Source organism: Camarhynchus parvulus, chromosome 2 (genome assembly GCF_901933205.1).
Source record: "Camarhynchus parvulus chromosome 2, STF_HiC, whole genome shotgun sequence".
Classification (NCBI taxonomy): Eukaryota; Metazoa; Chordata; class Aves; order Passeriformes; family Thraupidae; genus Camarhynchus; species Camarhynchus parvulus.
In genome coordinates, this window is record NC_044572.1 from 149,499,262 (window position 1) to 149,516,472 (window position 17,211).

At 48.5% G+C, this 17,211-nt stretch overlaps 1 protein-coding gene across 6 annotated transcripts in view; it reads left to right on the top strand.

Annotated features, from left to right (window-relative positions):
- ADGRB1 (adhesion G protein-coupled receptor B1) overlaps positions 1-17,211 on the top strand; it is a 287,552-nt gene that overhangs the window by 159,623 nt on the left and 110,718 nt on the right. For all 6 annotated transcript variants that reach the window (XM_030943232.1, XM_030943234.1, XM_030943235.1 and 3 more), the window contains 4 exons: positions 43-186; positions 2,715-2,790; positions 6,762-6,864; positions 7,875-7,918. In XM_030943232.1, the coding sequence (XP_030799092.1) occupies positions 43-186; positions 2,715-2,790; positions 6,762-6,864; positions 7,875-7,918 (367 nt within the window). The remainder of the gene's footprint in view (positions 1-42; positions 187-2,714; positions 2,791-6,761; positions 6,865-7,874; positions 7,919-17,211) is intronic.

The window sequence follows — 17,211 nt, forward strand, 5'->3', positions numbered from 1 at the left end:
AGCTGGTTTCACTCACTGGTTTCATTTCTTGCTTCTCCCCAGTCCTTGGTATTCACAAACTGCCTGCAAACGCAGCAACTGACATCACCTTCCCCATGAAAGGCTGGAGGGGAATGGTGGACTGGGCCAAGAACTCAGAGGACAAGGTCACTGTCTCCAAGAGCATCCTGTCTTCAGGGCTTTCAGGTAGGCAGCACAGCCAGCACAATTTTTTTCCTTCATTTTCTAAGAGTGATCCCTTCTGTTTGCTTGGTCTTCAAATCCTCTTGCAGATCAGTTGGATTTGCTCACAAAAGTTTGGGCATCGAAGCATTGATGAGTGCAAATAAGGTTTTCAAATATGACCTGGCTAAGAGTTTGAACTAAACTCCTCACAAAAGTTTAGGGGCAGGTTTAGTGCCTGGGTGTGGATGTTTATTTTTCCCTAAAGAAGCAGGAAAAATTGGCAAACAATGCTTTAGGTGCCCTCCAAGCCTGGATCCAGAGGTGATGGAGCCATCTGAGGATATGTAGCTGGGAGCCAACAGGTCAGGCCAAGCAGCTGAGTCTGCTGCTTGGACAGGTTTTGATAGATCTGGGGGTTCATGGCCCTTGTGTGAAATATTCTGCCCCCAGAAATGAAATTCAGAGGCATTTATCACTAAGGCTCCACATCAGGGCATGGATAGGAGCCCCAGTGTGGAGGTGGTGCCTCAACCAAGCCGGCCTCACTGCCAGATCTGGAAATCTCTCATTGCATGCTAGGATAACCCAAAACTATTTATTAAAAACAACCCAAACAAACAAACAAACTGCAGGTTTCTGGGATGGTCTGATGGATGAGAGTCCCAGGAACCAGCACACTCAAGGTGCTCATCTTTAGGCAAAGATGACATTTGTCAGGATTGAGCCCTGAGCTCTCAAAAGCAGGACCCTAAATTGAGCTGATTGATGATGGGATTTGCTTTTGGCACTCATGGCTTTGAGAGCTGCTGGGTCCGCCTTCCTTGGGACAGAGGCTGGAGATTGAGTTGTTGCTACCAAAGACCTTTGGCCTCGAGTTGTCACACCAGGACCTTTTGTCATGGGCCTCCCTGCTGGGGATGGCATCAGCCACCACTTCAGCTTGGAAAATCTGAGGCCAAGAACAGTTAAGTGGCACCCCCAAGGGTAAACAGTGAGTCACTGGCAGAGCAAGGACCTTGTCAAGCACTCCTTGTGGTTTGTTGTGCCTTGCAGACAGTGTGATCTCCTTGGGAGAAGCTGGAGCACGTTGGGAGCATTGTCCCAGTTTGTTTGTGGAAGCTGTGGTGGCTTCACCTTTTGAAATCTTTACTCACCTGTTGGACAAATTGCTGCACCAGACCTAGACCGAGATGATCCTGCTCTGAGGCTGAGGGCTGTCCCAAAAGTATCCAGCTCCCCATGGAGCTGTTTTCTAGATTTCTGTTGGAAGCATCCTCACACAGAGCTGCCCCAGGCCCCCTGAGCTGTAGTGACTGAGCAAACAAAACATGACATCCACCCTGAGGAAACAATTCCCAATCAGTGCTCACCTCTCCATGGTTTCCTAAGTGCCACCCAGGGCTCTTCTGCCTCTGTTTTATTCAGTATCTCATGCTGGTGGTGTAGCTTTGGAGGGGTTACTCAGTGATTCCAGCAGAAATCCACCTCTATTAGTTTTGATCTCACTTTTCTCTGGGAACAGGAGTAGCTATCCTGAGCAAAGTGATGGAGACAGGCAGCTTCATGAGACCAAATCCAAACCCCCTCACTGCTGGGAGCTGACTTAGAACAGTTGATTTCGATGGGCCAACAGTGATTTATGCAGTTGGGTGACAAAGTTGCTCTGCAAGCCTGTCTGTCAGTCCCTCCCAGTTATGTGCTCACCAGATATCCCAATTTGATGATGAGAAAGATGGACATGCAGAGCTGTGCCTGTGATGGAGCTGTCCTCCAGTGATGGAGCAGACACACTCGGCTCAGCCTCAGTACAAGGTATCAGAGAAGCCCCACCTGGTGCTTTCCCAGGCTTCTTCAGCATTGCTTTCCACACAGCCACTTGCTTTTCCTCCCCCTGAAAATCCAGCCCCAGGGCTGTCTCTGCTGCTCATGGTTTATTAGAGGAAGTTCTGGGTTTTTGCAGCTGGGGCACCGTGAGGTAGTGGAGGAGGAGGATAAATAAGAGGAGAAGGAGGAGGTCAATTGATGTGCCCAGAGGTCATACAGATGATTCAGAGGCTCATCTGGATCTGCTGCAGCCCCCAGAGGCAGCACATGAGTTTTGGGGTCAGAGCAGGCGCAGTGGGACCTCTCCCCTTCCCTCTGGCCTTGTCAGCCCCAGCTCAGCTCTGCTCTCTGATGGCCTGATAGCTGTGGACGGCTCCAAAGGCCTCCAGGTGGCTTGCAAGAGACCTTTCCCCCCTGCAGATTTGTCTGCTGTGGTGCTGTCAGAAGAATTTGGGGGTTTCTGAATGGGGGAGCACCATTTGGAAGGGGTGAGCCTTGGTAAAGGCAGAAATCTGGGATGCTGGGTCACCCCAAAGGCGCTGAGCCCTCCCTGCAGTGACAGCAGGCTGCTGCAGTGATGTTGGCACTGACCAACAGAGAGCCCTCCACCACTGGCCATGCTCCTCCAGAGGCCAAATCCTGCCCTGGGGTGTCCCATGGGGACAGCTGCCACCCTGATTGTCTCAGTGCTGTTGTCTTCTTGCCTCTCCTCTGGTGTCCTGCAGTGTCAGACGACTCCTCTGTCTTCGTGGTTGGGACCGTGCTCTACCGGAACGTGGGCAACATCCTCTCCCTGCAGAGGTAAGAGGGGCTGCCTGGGCATGGGGAGCAGCTGGGGAATCACCAGGATGAGCCCTCTGCTGCAGAGCACTGGTCCTCCAGGGAAAAGCAGAGATCACTGGCTACAACGAGACAGATGCAGTGTGAATATTTTGACACTGCGTTCAGGTGGGGCCAGGCTCATTTGTGTGCTGGAGGAGCAGGAATGTTTTCCCCATCCACATGCAGCACCCTAGACACGAGGGGAGGAAGCTCAGTGCTGCTGTTTCCCTCTTCCTTGCCACCCTTCACCCTCCAGGAGTGAAACCTCACCCTGCCCTCCTGGTCATGGGGGATTTTGGCAGCCCTGACAGATGGGGGATGCTCAGCTGCCCCGATCTTCCCGAGCTGCCGGGGAGGTGCCAGCCACACTGAGCCCTGGAGAGCAGCACGGCACAGCAGCTCAGAGAAATCAGGCAGGGGAGGAGAGAGGGGAGCAGAGCACGCCTGGCTGCACATGTCTGCCTCAGGCACCAAAGCTTTTGTGTTCAGCGCTCCTTTCCCTTTTCTTCGTTCCTCTTCCTTTTCCTCTCGCTCTTTTTTTTTTTTCTCCCCAATGACTGGTACTGAGGCAGTAAATTAAGCGTCCTAAGGCACCTTCTAAATCTGTTCTGCACTGATTAGCCTGAGCCCATTTACCATAAACACCAGGGCATCTCTCCTCACCGATAATCATTTAAATACCTCCAGATTTAGCACTGGCAATGGCAAAAGAGCTCCAAGTGAGTGCAGAGAGGAATTAGCAAGTCAGCCAACTGTATTCTGTAATATCTTCCATTACAGCAGTGGGAATTAGATCAGAAGGGCAATAAACATCATTGGCTCAAATGATCCAGTGGTATTTCAGCTTCCTCTGGCCAAGCAGGGAATGAGCTCTGATAACCAGCAGCTGCGGCAGCCACAGCCTCCGAACAGCGTTCCCAGGGGAGAGCTGATTTAAGATGTTCCTTAATTAAAGGACAGTCCCTCTTTAAAAAAATCTCGAATCTTGAATCACCTGTGGAGAGTCAAAGGAAAAGAAAAAAAGATAAATGAAAGCAGCAACAGCAGTAAAACACCTCTTACTTCAGCACTGCACAAATGGACACAGTATTAAAAAGGAGAATGTTGTTAAGTAACCGCATAGCTGTCTGTGGGTAAAAAATATTTCTGACCACTAAGGAGAGCAGCTATTCCTGAGTACACATAAGAAATACAGACCCTAGATTGGACCACTCTGATTCAATGCAGAGCAATTCTTCCAAGAAGGAAAAAAAAAAGAAAAACAAAAGTAGATTTAACTCAACAAACAGCACCAGCTGAGCTGTTCCTAATTGTCCCAATTTACCTCCCCCCAAGCAGCAATTCCATCTCTGAGTCACACATTACTCTGTCCCCTTGGATCCAGAGAGCCCAGCAGATCTTGGCAGCTGTGACAATTGAGATGGGCTGCACACAAAACCTGATTTTCCAAGCCGGGGAGGTGAGAGAGGCGCTTGGTCCCAGCTGGACTCTGCTGCAGAGGACACGGACAACGGAGAGCCACCAGCCTGGTTCTCCGTGTGTAGCCAGCACTGTGCTCACAGCCCTTTGCACACCCTTGGTGGCCACTCAGGAGCCCTCTGAGCTCCTCTGAATTCCTGCTCAAGCTGATCTCCCCGTGTTTGTTTCCTTCCCAGAAGCTGGGCTGCAACGTGCTTGTAGGAAAAGCGACTCATCTTCCTCCTGAAAGATTCCCCGTGACACTGAGTCCTCCTCCGCCCCCGACAAGCTGCTCAACTGCTTAATTACCTTCTCTGCCAGGAGCCTGCCTCTCTTTTTAAGGCTGAATTTGTCTGGTTCTCACTTCCAGGCACTTGGCCTTCGGGTGGGTGACTGAAAAGCGTCCCACGTGCCAGGAACTATCAGACAAGCCTTCAAGCTGAGAAACTTCGTTTGTTTTCCTGCACCTGGATTGATTTTGTGTCTCTGTTTTAACTCCCTTTGCTGTTTCCCCCTCTCAAAGTGAAATTGAACCCAACGGCACAGTGGAATCCAGACAAGGAGGGTACAGACAGAAGTTCTTTGCTTCATCTCAGTGGAAGGGATTTTCAAGATTATCCCATTCCAACCCCTTGCCATAGGCAGGGACACCTTCCACTATCCCAGGCTGCTCCAAGCCCCATCCAACCTTGCCTTGGACACTTCCAGGGATGGAGCAGCCACAGCTTCTCTGGGAATCTGTGCCAGGGCCTCACCACCCTCTGAGCAAAGAATTTCTTCCCAACATTTAATCCAAACCTCTCCTCTTGTAGTTTAAAACCATTCCCCCTTGTGCTATCATTATTTACCCATGTAAAAAATTGATCTCCATTTCTTTATAAGCCTCCTTCAACTTCTGGTTCAGCTGCCGCTTCTTGGCCACTGATCACCCTTCACGGCCTGCACACCAGTGACTTCTGTGTCCCAACAACTTGCCATGCTGAAAAATCAAATTCTCTTTCTGTCTGTGTTGGCTACATCGATTCTCACCTGCTCCTCAGCCTCCACAAGGAGGTTTTGGTGTCATCCCTGCTGCTCATGCAAATATTCAGCAGCACTGACCCGAGGGCTGACCCTGGCAGACACAGCCTCTAATGAAGACATGCACTGGTGGTTACCTTTCAGCAGATCCCATTTTTAGCTTCTTACAGCTGCCTGCTCCCATTGATTTACTCCTTCACTTTTCCTCTGCAGGGTGATAGTTGGGCTTTGTCGCTTCATTATTTTTTTTCTTCTTCTTCTCATTTAGTTTTTCCTTTCTTTTAAAAGAAAAGATATATTTTTTATTTTTTTTCTTTCCCTGTTAAATCAATGTTGTTGTTCCCTCTAGTGTTGGTGGAACAGTAGCTTTTTGAGCATCCACTTACACATTCATGGACATTTCCAAATATTTTTTTTCCTCTTTTTTTTTTTTCTTTAAATCATATTTTTTAGCTGCTGTCAAGTGCAAATCTCTCCCACCTAATTATTTTTTAAAAAAGAAAGATAAAATTCAGAGAGAAAAGTGAGAGATTTTTGCAGTACCTGCAGATTTGGTGAAGATTTGGACAAGGAAGGATTTCCTTTGTGCATGGATGTAACAGCGGCTGGGAGCAGCCTGATCTGGATCTACCACTTCCACTACCAATTCCTTCATGGCAGCACTTCCAGCTGCTGCTTGTGGGGACCTTTTGCTTATTTAAACACCAATAAACTGCATAAAAATGAGGAAAATCTGTATTTTTACATGTTCAGCATCCAGAGAAGTGCCTACAAAGAATTTGGCTGTCCAGGAAGGGGAGGTACCTCCTCACATGTTGCCCCTCCCAAGAGCCAAATCTCCCAGGGCTGCCAGATCTATTACAATATTTGTCTGGGCACAGACATTTAGGCATCTACATGAAAGGTTTGGCCTGTTTCCATTTGCTTTTGGTCCTCAGTGAATGAAGATACACACCAGTGCCTCCAGCCAGGATCGTGTGCTGCCCCACGGATAAGCAACCATGCCTCAGCCTCCCTGCAGTGCAGGCTAAGCCAGCCTTGGAGAGACAAAACAAGATTTTTTTTTTTGTGGAAAACAGATGAAATCATGGAATATTCTGAGTTGGAAGGGATCTACAAGGCTCACTCTAGTCCAAATGAGATCTGTTTCCTCATGGCAGGGACAGAAAATGAGCCCAGGAATATTTTATTTCTGGGATAGATACAGACTCTAAGGCCAGTAGATAAGGTTCATTAAATGGTTTGATTTTGGAGGCACACATGTGGATTGGCTGTGAGGGGAGCCCAGAGGGCAGAGGATGGGGTCCATCAGCAGCAAATATCTTTGGGATTATTTTAAAATAATGGGGTCAACCCCTTTTGCACTGTGTACTCTAAACCTTGCACCACCAGTGATGGTTGCCATGGGATTCCCTGCTCCACAAAAATCCCTCTAAAAGCTCTCTTTTCCTCTTTTCCCCTCTCCTCCCCAGGAACAGCACTGTTCTGAACTCCAAAGTCATCTCTGTGACTGTGAAGCCATTCCCTCGGTCTCTCCTCACCCCTCTGGAAATCGAATTCTCCCACCTGTACAATGTAAGTGGTTCCTGGGAACCTGCCTCATCCCATGGCTGTGTTTGCTTCTGCAGGGCAGGAATGTGTTGCTGCAGGGATGAGGTGGTTTTGATGGGCTCCTGACATCTTTTTGCTGGTGCAGGACCCTTCAATCTTCTCAAAAAAAAAAAAAAAAACAAACTTTATTTCTAGAGCAGCAGGAGGGTGACACTGCTGGCACAGGGAACATGGCCATGCTTGTCCCCAGTTCACACCATTTCATTGTGGGCATCATCACACAGGAATAATTGTGCACTCATTAAAATAACTTGATATAACAATGGTCTTCCTTGAGGAGGGAAAGGCAGGGGAAAACGTTGTTCCCATTAATTCTGGAATATTACTGTAGTCCCAATGCTTTCCAAGGCGGGCAAAAATTCCCTCCAGGTTCCTCCACTCAACCCTAAGCAGATTTATGGGATGGACATTTACATACCCCAAGGTCCATCCTTGTGGAGATTAGATGCCCTCCTGAGGCTCTACAACATGAATATTAAGATCTGTTGTGTCTTTGGACTCTCCTGGAGGGATTTTCCAAAGCTGTCTCAGACAGCTGTAGTCAGAGGCAAAGCTCTTCCAGGAGGCTTTAAACACACCTGACCCCCTCCTGCAGGGCTGTGCTTTTGTCCCACAAAAAGTGTATTTGATCCACTTTCCAGAAGGGAGCAGCAAAAGGATTCTGTGAGACAAGAGGGATAAGGAAGAATATCTGTGGGTTGAGTCAGGAGAGAGGCAGAGTCAAATCCCTCTGCAGTGCTCATGATGCAGAGCAAACCAAGGCAGGATTTATTCTGCCTTTTCAATCCCAGGGTGGCAAAAACCACTCAAAGGGTTTGAGATCCATGACAGTTCCTCTGGTGTATCCCAGACACCCCATCCTTAGGGCAGTGGAAGGAGATTTACAGGCCCCACATTCTTCATTCCACTGCAGACACTCCACAAACAGCGTGACACTGATTTGTTTCTATTTCCCCTTTCTTGTCTCCTGGCAGGGAACCACCAACCAGACCTGCATCCTGTGGGATGAAAATGATGGGTGAGTTCTCTGGGTTTCTCTTTACTCTCACAGGTCTGTTTGCTTTTTTGGGTGAAATCATCACAATTTTAGCAGTGATGTGTCAGTTCTTGCTCTCTCCACTCAGTATTTTCTTCGCCCTGGTGGGGAGTGCTTCTTCCTTCATACATGCACTGCTTCTCTCTGAGCTGTCCTTTAGTGCTGTTTTGGATTTTTCCACATAAAGGATGCATGAACTGGGACCCAGGACTGTGGAAGTTTTCAGACTGAGCTCAGCACAGCTGTGCTTGGCTCTTTGCAGTGCTTGGCTCACCCCAAATCATGCACCATAAGGAGAGTAGCAAAAAATCAGTTGCAAATATGGCCTGTGGAGGTGAAGTTCAGGTGATATGAACTTTACATTGTGCAGCTGTGATATAGAAAAATGATTTTTGCCAGAATTCCAGCAATGACTGGTGCTGTTCAGGAGGGTTTGAGTGATGTGCTTGTGGCCAGCAGGGAAAAAAAAACCAATCCCAAGTTACCACAAAGAGTTGAGGCCATAAATCCCATATGGGGAGTAGTTGTCAAAGAATGTGCATCTCAGAAAGAAAAAAAAAAACCACTCTGAAAGTGAGGTCTTAAATCCTGAGTGAACCTGACAAGGATACAAAGTGTTTGATTTAATGGTGGTTTTACTTCACTGACTTTTGCATCTCAGTTTGAGCACCTACCTGGCTCCTCTTCTGCTTGCAGTCAGTTCCTCTCCTTGAGATCTCAGACATTTGGCACATGCCCCTGCATTTATTATTATTATTTATTATTATTACCAGCAGCATCTGAAAAATGATTCCATTCTTGTCCTTTTATGCTCCATTAAGTAGCATATGCACACAGAGGCAGGCAACATATTTACACTCAGCTCAGTTCCTGTGGGTCTGGGATTAATTTGGCATCTCTGAGTGGATCCAAAGCAAAGCTGAAGAACCCAGAGGTTCTCCCTGCTTGTGGAATCACACCTGTGTTGTAGCCCAGGGCAGAACTGGTCCCTCTGGCTTCTAGTGAAAATTACTCCAGCATTAGAAGATGGTTGAGATGCAGGTGGACTTTTAAGAAATTAATAAAAGGGGGTTTTATAATATTTTCTGTTTGCAAAGAGTGTGTGGGTTACCACAGAGGGTTGGACTGGGGGGCAGATTCAGGAGCTGGCCTGCTCTGATTCTGTTGTTTCTCCATGCTGGAATGGAATTAAAGCACTTGTACAACAACCCAATTTTTGGCAAGTAAAGGCAGGAGCTGGAACCATTGCCCCTTTTGCTCTGCACTCCATCCTATTACTTTTGCCTTTCCAAAAGCAGGGAAAGGGTTGTGTCCAGGAACATGGAGATGTTTCCCTGCCATGCTCAGACCTGGATTTAATTAGCTGCAGTCTGAGCATGAAAAGAGCAAAATCCAGTTTGTGAGTGGCTGAGGGACAGGGATGCCATTCAGGGGGGGTACAGGAATCTGTCAGAGCTGGCACTGGGAAGTGCCTGGTGGGACAGAGATGAAGGTTTGCCCAGTGCTGAACATGGACTGAGAAGTTTGGATGGCATTTCTGAACTGGAGGCAAAGCAGCCCAGTTCAGCATCATCAGCTCTGCCTCATCCTAGAGAATGGTTTGGGTTGGAAGGGATCCTAAAGATCGTCTCATTCCAACCCCCTAGACCAGGTATTCCTGCCCTGGGAGCTCTGGCTGCTCCACACTCTTCCTCCCAAGGCTCAACAGCTTCTTGAGCTGCCTGTTGTCCCTCTGGGAGTGCAGGATGCTGGGATTCCTTTCAGTCTTTCATCCCTGCATCCTCATGGCACCAAAGAATGGGAGCTAAGAGCTGAGCAGCAAATTTCTTGGCACCAAGGCCACGGTTCAGTTTTCAAGGATGGATTCCAACCCCCCAGCAGATTGGTTGTGCAAATGCTGCTGTTAAGCCTCCACTTCCCCCATTTTTTGGGATTTTGGGGGGTGTGTGTGCATGCCTGCAAGTGTTTGCAGCCAACATTTACAATCTCGAGCAGCTGAAAAGCCCCAGATCCTGATGTCAGCAGATTTTTCTCAGACAATGTTCCAAAACTTAGAGCTGATCCGGCAAGCTCTGGCGAGGGGAGCTGCCAAGCTGTTTGTGCAATATTTTAAAAGCTGATTTGCACAACATTTTAAAGCTGATTTGCTACCTCTGCTGCCTCCTGGGAAAGTCTAATGAAAGGCAAATTATGCAAACCCTGTTCCCCAGTCCCGACTGCTCACCTCAAACTTGTACAGTGCTCTGGAGCTGTCGAGGGGTTTGAATCACAATTTTGGGTGATTGTTTTCTGCTTGGAACAAGAACTTTTGCACCCTGGACTGGTTGCCTGGTATGTGGTAGAGGTCCTGATTGGTGGCTCTGTGCCAAGAAACCCCGTGGTTCAGCCACTGTTTTGTTGTTCCCATCTTTGCTCCCATCTTCTCCTTCCTGCCTCCTCTCCCTGTGGCCTGGAGGTTTTCCCGCTGATCAGGCTCAATAGGTGGTTGTGCAAATGGGTGAAATCAAGGATGTCCCATCCCTGGAAGTGTTCAGGATGAGGTTGGATGAGGCTTTGAGTAACCTAGTCTAGGGGAAAGTGTCCCTGTCCATGGCAGAGGGGTTGGAATTCAGTGTTCTTGAAGGTTCTTTCCAAGCCAAACTGTTTGAAATCCCATTTCCCAGTTCTCACCAATTTAATGGAATTACAGCTTCATTTCCCTGCCTGTTCTCCCTCTGCTGCATTCCCTGCAGCCCAAGCCAGCCTGTTGATGGCAAATCCCCATTTGCTGTGCCTGGAATTATCATCTTCACATCAATTATCACAGCGTGTTCTTTGAGGGTCCATGCTTCAATGCACCTAGTGGCCAGTGTCACCCACTCATTCTACTTCAGCTGTGGAGCCACCCATCCTATTCCTTCCTAAATACTCCAGATAAGACATCACAAAGAGCAAAACCCCAACGAAGGTCATTCTCTGTCAGAGCACATGTGGCCCTTCCTCCACGTTATTAATTCCACTGAGCCAGTCCACCTTCCAGTAACCAAACCTTTAACCCATGCCTTAATATTTTTGCAAACATTTGACTATTTAGAATTCAAAGAAGAAAAATTATAGAATGTAGGAGACAATTGTGAATCAGGTTGCTTTCTCAGAAGATGCTGAGACCCCTCAAGATTCCTCTTGTGCCGCTCTCCATGTTCCTGCTCCAAGGATGGGCGGCCAGGTGGAGCTTCCCCACACTCACAGTCACGCACCTGAGGCTGCAGATCTTGGTGACCCAGATTCCTCCTGATTCCACTGACCCAGCCTCTGGATTTAACCCCTTGCCTCCTGTGACTGAACAGGTACAGAGGCTGGAAACCTGGAGCAATCCTCCCATGAGAGCTCCTGCCTGTTCCTGCAGACACCTGAGCTTCCAATCCCATCCAGAGCATGCCAAAATCCTTTAAAGGCCACTTAAAATCCATGGGCCATGAAGGGTTGGGCTGTAAAATTGCAATTAGAATCAGACAATTATGTGGTGACCATGTGCTTCCTCAAAGATGGAGCTGTCGAACAGAGCACTTGGAAATAAAAAAAAAGAGGAAGAACCCTTGAGTGTTCATTCATTTGCATTTAGATGGATATTTAAGTTTGTACTATTAACAATGGATTTTTGATTTATTAATCCCAGCCCCTTTGAGTGACTCTGAGATTCGTGGGTGGCACCTCTGCCTCTCTTTTCTCTTTTCCTTGCCCCCAACTCCTCATGGCATGAAATAAGAGGGGAGAAGATCAGGGACTAATTTCTGTTGTGTTGGGTGCTGCAAGTGTGATTAATGAGCTTAGCACGGGCTGGGTAAATTGAAAGTTGAAATCAGAGAATGATTTGGGATTCTCTGGCTCTCCTCCAAGGGTACTCATCTGGAGTAATTATTGGCTGCTTAGCCCTGATGAAGTGAAAACCCAGGCAGGATCTGGTCTCCTGCTCCCTCTTTCTCCTCCTGGGACAGGGGAGGAGTTGATAAATACAGTTGATAAATACATCCATGGTTGTGTGTTCATGTTCTTGTGCTTCACCAGAGTTTCATTCCTCACCTGCCTTGCCCAGGGATTTCATTTGGCAATGGGAGCAGGGAGACAGAGCCAAGGTTTGTTACTGGTGGTGACAGCATCCCTTCATGTGTCTTTGCAACTCCCTGACAGGACATTTTAATGAGGCTGGAGTCAGTCTCTTTCCCCAGGTAACAAGTGACAGGACAAGAGGAAACGACCTCAAGATGAACCAGTGGAGGTTTATATTGGATATTAGGAAAAAGTTCTTCACTGGGAAAGTGGTCAGGCTTTGGAGCAGGCTGCCCAGGGAAATGGTGGAGTCACCACTCCTGGGAGTGTCCAAAAAACGTGTGGATGTGGCACTTGGGGATGAGGTATAGTGGTGAACGTGGCAATGGTGGGTCAAGAGTTGGGCTCCATAATCTTTTCCAGCCTTAACAATTCCATGATTCTGTGGCTGCAGAGGAAGGTGTGGGGCTATTTAGGGTTGCAAGGCAGTCCTGCTGCCCCATGGGGCTGATGAATCTGGGTTCAGGCCATCAAAGCTGTGTTCAGGTGTTCTTTGAGCATGGGATCAGGTAAATGAGGAGAATTGGTGTGGGATGGAAAAGGGACAGTCACAAACCACAAAGTGCGGGGTGTCTGACAGGGACATGGAGTGATGGGGCAAGGGGAAATGGCTTTAAAGTGAAATAAAGTAGATTGGATATTAGGATGAAATTATTTACTGTGAGGGTGTTGCTGGAACCCTGGAAATTGGAATGCCCAGGGAAGTCCCATCCTTGGAAGCATCCACGTGTGAGGTTGGACGGGGCTTGGAGCAAGCTAGGATAGTAGGAGATGTCCCTGCCCATGGCAGGGGGTTGGAATGAGAAGATATTTAAAGTCCCTTCCATCCCAAAATCCTGTGAAGGGTGCGGAGAGGCAACCTGGGATCAGGCTGCAACAGGCGAGCACTACTCCTCCCCTCCTTGGTGACAGCAGGGTCCAAGCCAGCTGAGAGCTTGTATTTTATCCCCTGGTGTAGGAGACAAAATCAGGCCATGCAGGTGTGAAATCCAACCCCAGACACGCAAAGAGTGAGATCCAGCATTGCCGGGGGAACCCTCATCCCTCAGGGAACACCTGGCTCCATCGAGCAGCTCCTCTGTCTCATTTTAATAACTAAGCATTATAATAACCAGGCATTACAATAACTGATCTTAAGAGGCCTTTCCAAACCTTCCAAAATATTTGCATAAAAGCTTTTCTGCTCTTGGAAGAGAAAGCACCTCGGGAATCTGTGGTTTTAATTCAAGGGCACCTTCGGCTTCCCTTGGGAAAGATTGTTTCGGTAATTAAAGCCTTTCACCTACCTGACTTGGGAAATGCAAACCTCACTGTTTAGGAAGGTGACCTGTGTGAGCAAGGATAGGCTTGGAGAACAGAACAAACACTGCCTTAGCTCTGGGGTGAGGTGAAATCACCTGGAAACTCGTGGTATCCTAAAATACAGCTCCAAAGGCCGAGAACAGACCTGCTCATGGGATTTTTTCAAACAGGAGCTGCTTGAGGGGTAGGGTGTGGGCTGGTTCTGGAGGTACCAGAGACAAAAACCACTGGGAGAGTTTTGAAGTATCAGAGCAAGTTTTTTTGGGGTGTTTTTTGTTTGTTTCCTTTGTCTGGAACAACTCAGAGGAGCCCCCAAATATCCTAGAAAGAGGAATTTTTTGTATAATTTTTTCATAGGGTAATTGTACTCTTTAGTGTTTGTGGTCTGGATACCCCCTGAATCTTGAAATGCAGCTGCTTTGCTTGAAATTCCCATTTTTTTGGGTGGGATATCCAGTGTCTAATCTGCAGAATCCCAAGCTGTCTGAATTCCTGACTGCATGTCCTACAGGATAAAAGGAAAGTCCTTGCAAGGCAGCACAAGGAGCAGGACACAGTGTGAGTTCCATGGGCTCCACACCACTTGTTGAAAGAGAAAGGCATTAACTGTTCTTTCCTGCGCTTTTGGGGGCTTTTTGTGATTCCAGCCTTGCTGCTCTGATTCCCTTTGGAATGTACAGCTCCCTTGGTTCCTCTACTCCCCACCACCAGAAACGTGTCACACAGGAATTGTCTTATCTCTAACATCCCACAGAAATCATGTTGCTCATCACATCAGTTAATCCATCTCCCACTGCCTGTCTTTTGAAGAAAAGCTTCCCAAAGTCAAGAAACAGCTTCTCTTTCCCCTGTCTGTCACCCTGAGCATCAATGACCCTGCCAGAGCTGTAGATCAGGCACTCACAGCCTGTTTGTGCTGACAGGGATGAATGATTCCCTCAGATACAGACACTTCACGGAGTCACAGAATGGTTTGGGTCCTCAAGTTTCACCCCCCTGCCATGGACAGTGACTATTCCACCGTCCCAGGTTGCTCCAAGCCCCGTCCAACCTGGCCTTGAGCTATTCCAGGGATGGGGCAGCCCCAGCTTCTCTGGGCAACCCGTGCCAGGGCCTCACCACCCTCACAGGGAAGAATTTCTCCCTAAAATCCCCTCTAAATCCACCCTTTTTCAGCTAAAAGCCATTCCCTCTTGTCCTGGCTCTCCATCCCTTGTCCAAAGTCCCTCTCCAGCTCTCTTGGAGCCCCTTTATGCACTGGAAGGGGCTCTAGGGTGTCCTTGACACTTTATTTTTTTCCACACTGAACACCCCCAGCTGTCCCAGCTGGGCTCCATCTCTGATCATTTTTTGGTCTCCTCTGGAATCTCTCCAGCAGTTCCATGTCCTTCTGATGTTGAGGCCTCAGAGTTGGACACAGTCCAGGAAGGGTCTCACAGGAGCAGAGCAGAGGTCACCTCCCTTGACCTGGTGGTCTGCTAAAACCCTAAAACCCTGTGAGAAATCAGTGCACTGCTCTCCCCTTTGGATCTATTAATGGCCTATTACATATTAATGATACACAAATTATATAAAACATATATTTTTTTTACTGCAACAATCCAGCTGTGAAGGAACAACAGTGCCCTTCATGTGATCCCAAACATGTTCTGGTGTTTGCCAGTCCCCCTGTTCCAGCTCCATTGCCCTTAATCAGTTCAATTCCCCACACCTTCAGCTGCAAATCCTGCCTTTCCCAACTGCTCCTGTGGATGCGTTGAGGGGATGTCAGTGAGGGAAGAAAGCCTCGTGCTGGCTACACAGGGGCATGCAGGGAGGTTAATCTGAATATTCCCATTAGTTCCCCTGTGTTAAACCCAGTTAGAAGGATCCCTTAATTCAGCCTGTCTGACTGCACTCGCAGTGTGCAACCAGGCAGATGGAATTATAGTCCCAGGAGGCTTTTTCTAGCCCTGGGTGAGAGCAGACAAAACAGGGCAATGCAGTGAAACCCAGTCGCACCTCCAGAGCCTGAGGGTTTATCCCTGGGCTCTGGGGCTGCTGGGAGCACAAAGAAGGGCAGATTTCAGGGGGCTGTTTTGCCAGACACCTCCTTTGTTACAAGGACACCTTTTCCTGATTTAGATTTATTAATCCCAGCCCCTTTGAGTGACTCTGAGATTTGTGGGTGGCACCTCTGCTTCTTTCTTCTCTTTCCCTTGCTCCCAGCTCCTCATGGCATGAAATAAAAGGGGAGAAGATCAGGGACTAATTTGTGTCTCCTAAGATCAGGGACTGGGAGTTGTTACCTGGATTCCAGGTGCTTCAGGAAAGAGGTGGCCAATTCTGTCAGCACAAAGCAGCAGAAGACAGGGCTGTGTCCATCCCTATTTGGGACAGGAGTTAAACTCCTTTGGCCTTCCCAGTGGTCAGAATTGTCCATGGAACTGGGAAAGCAGGTGCTGGATTGTTCTCCAGCGCCTTTCACAGCACAGAATGCAGGAGAAGCTGAGCAGGAGAACACAGGGCCTTTGCTGCCTGCCAGCAGAGCAAGGTTTAATGGCTTTTGACAGAAGGGAAAGGGGGAGAGGACGGAGGATTCAGAGACCCTGAATCAAATGTTCCCTTGCTTCCCTAGACAATTTGGGAATATGGGTGGAATAAATGAATTCTCTCTACAGACCTGGCAGAAGCCAGACACTGACACCTGGAGGATGCTCCCACTGGGAAGGGGCTTTGGGTTCAGTGATGTAATTCCAGCCTCAGCTCAGTGCTGAGAGTGAGAGCTGGAGCCTCGTGAGGTTCAGGATGGTTTCTGTGTTCACATGTGTTTGTGCTGTGTATTCTGAAAAAAACCAAACAAACAAGCACCAGGAGCAGCTGATGGAGCTGGAGGGGCTCCGCCTGGAGAAAAGGAGGCTCAGGGGGGACCTTCTGGCTCTCCACAAGTCCCTGACAGGAGGGGCAGCCAGGTGAGGGTCAATCTCTTCTCCCAGGTAACAACCGACAGGAGGAAACAGCCTCAAGTCACACCAGGCAAGGTTTGGATTGGATATTAGGGAAAATTACTTCATGGAAAGAGTAGTCAACTCTGGAACAGGCAGCCTAGGCTGGTGGCTGAGTCACCATCCCCAGAAGGATTTTAAAGGATGCACAGATGTGGCGCTGGGGGTTGAGGTTTAGTGGTGAACGTGGCAGTGCTGGGTCAAGACTTTGGCTTGAGGATCTTTCCCAGCCAACAATTCCATGGTTCTGTGGCTGCATCCCTGTCTTGCCTGCATCCCTGCCGGCTCTCCTGGACATGCCAAGCTGCTGTGTGGCTTGTGGTGGAAATCCAACTTGACTGCCCAGGCTCCATGAGGGGACTGTAGGCTGTAACAGCACAGCCCAGGCGTCTGTGTATGCTGGTGGAGAGCTTTGGATCACAGCTCCAGGCTTTGAAGTGTGGGGAAAAAAGGCAAACTGGGGAAACCTGCTGCCTGATTTTGGTGTGCTCTAACGCCAGTGACTCAACAGGGTGCAGCTTTGAAGCAGCTTCAAGGCAGGCTCGGGTGCAGGGAGGAGATACAAAGAGCTGCACCAGCAGAACGCTCTGCACCCTCTGTGTGCAAAATTCAGAGTGGAGTTGCTTTATCTCCATGTACTTCTTTCTGGATTGATTTAGTCTGCCTTTATGGGCACAAGAAATTCTGTCTGGGTACAGAGCACCACTTCCCAAATGGTTCTGTCTCTAAACCTGCAGATCTTTCCAGGTCTGTATCCTCTGGAATGTTGGCATTTCCTGGAGCTGGGGGCTCCAGAGCAGCCTGTGCACGATTTGAGGAAGGTGTGTCATGACCACAAGTCAGGACCAGGGTTAGACAAAGCCCAGACCATTAGCACTAGGTAGATGTTTGAGTAGGTGATGT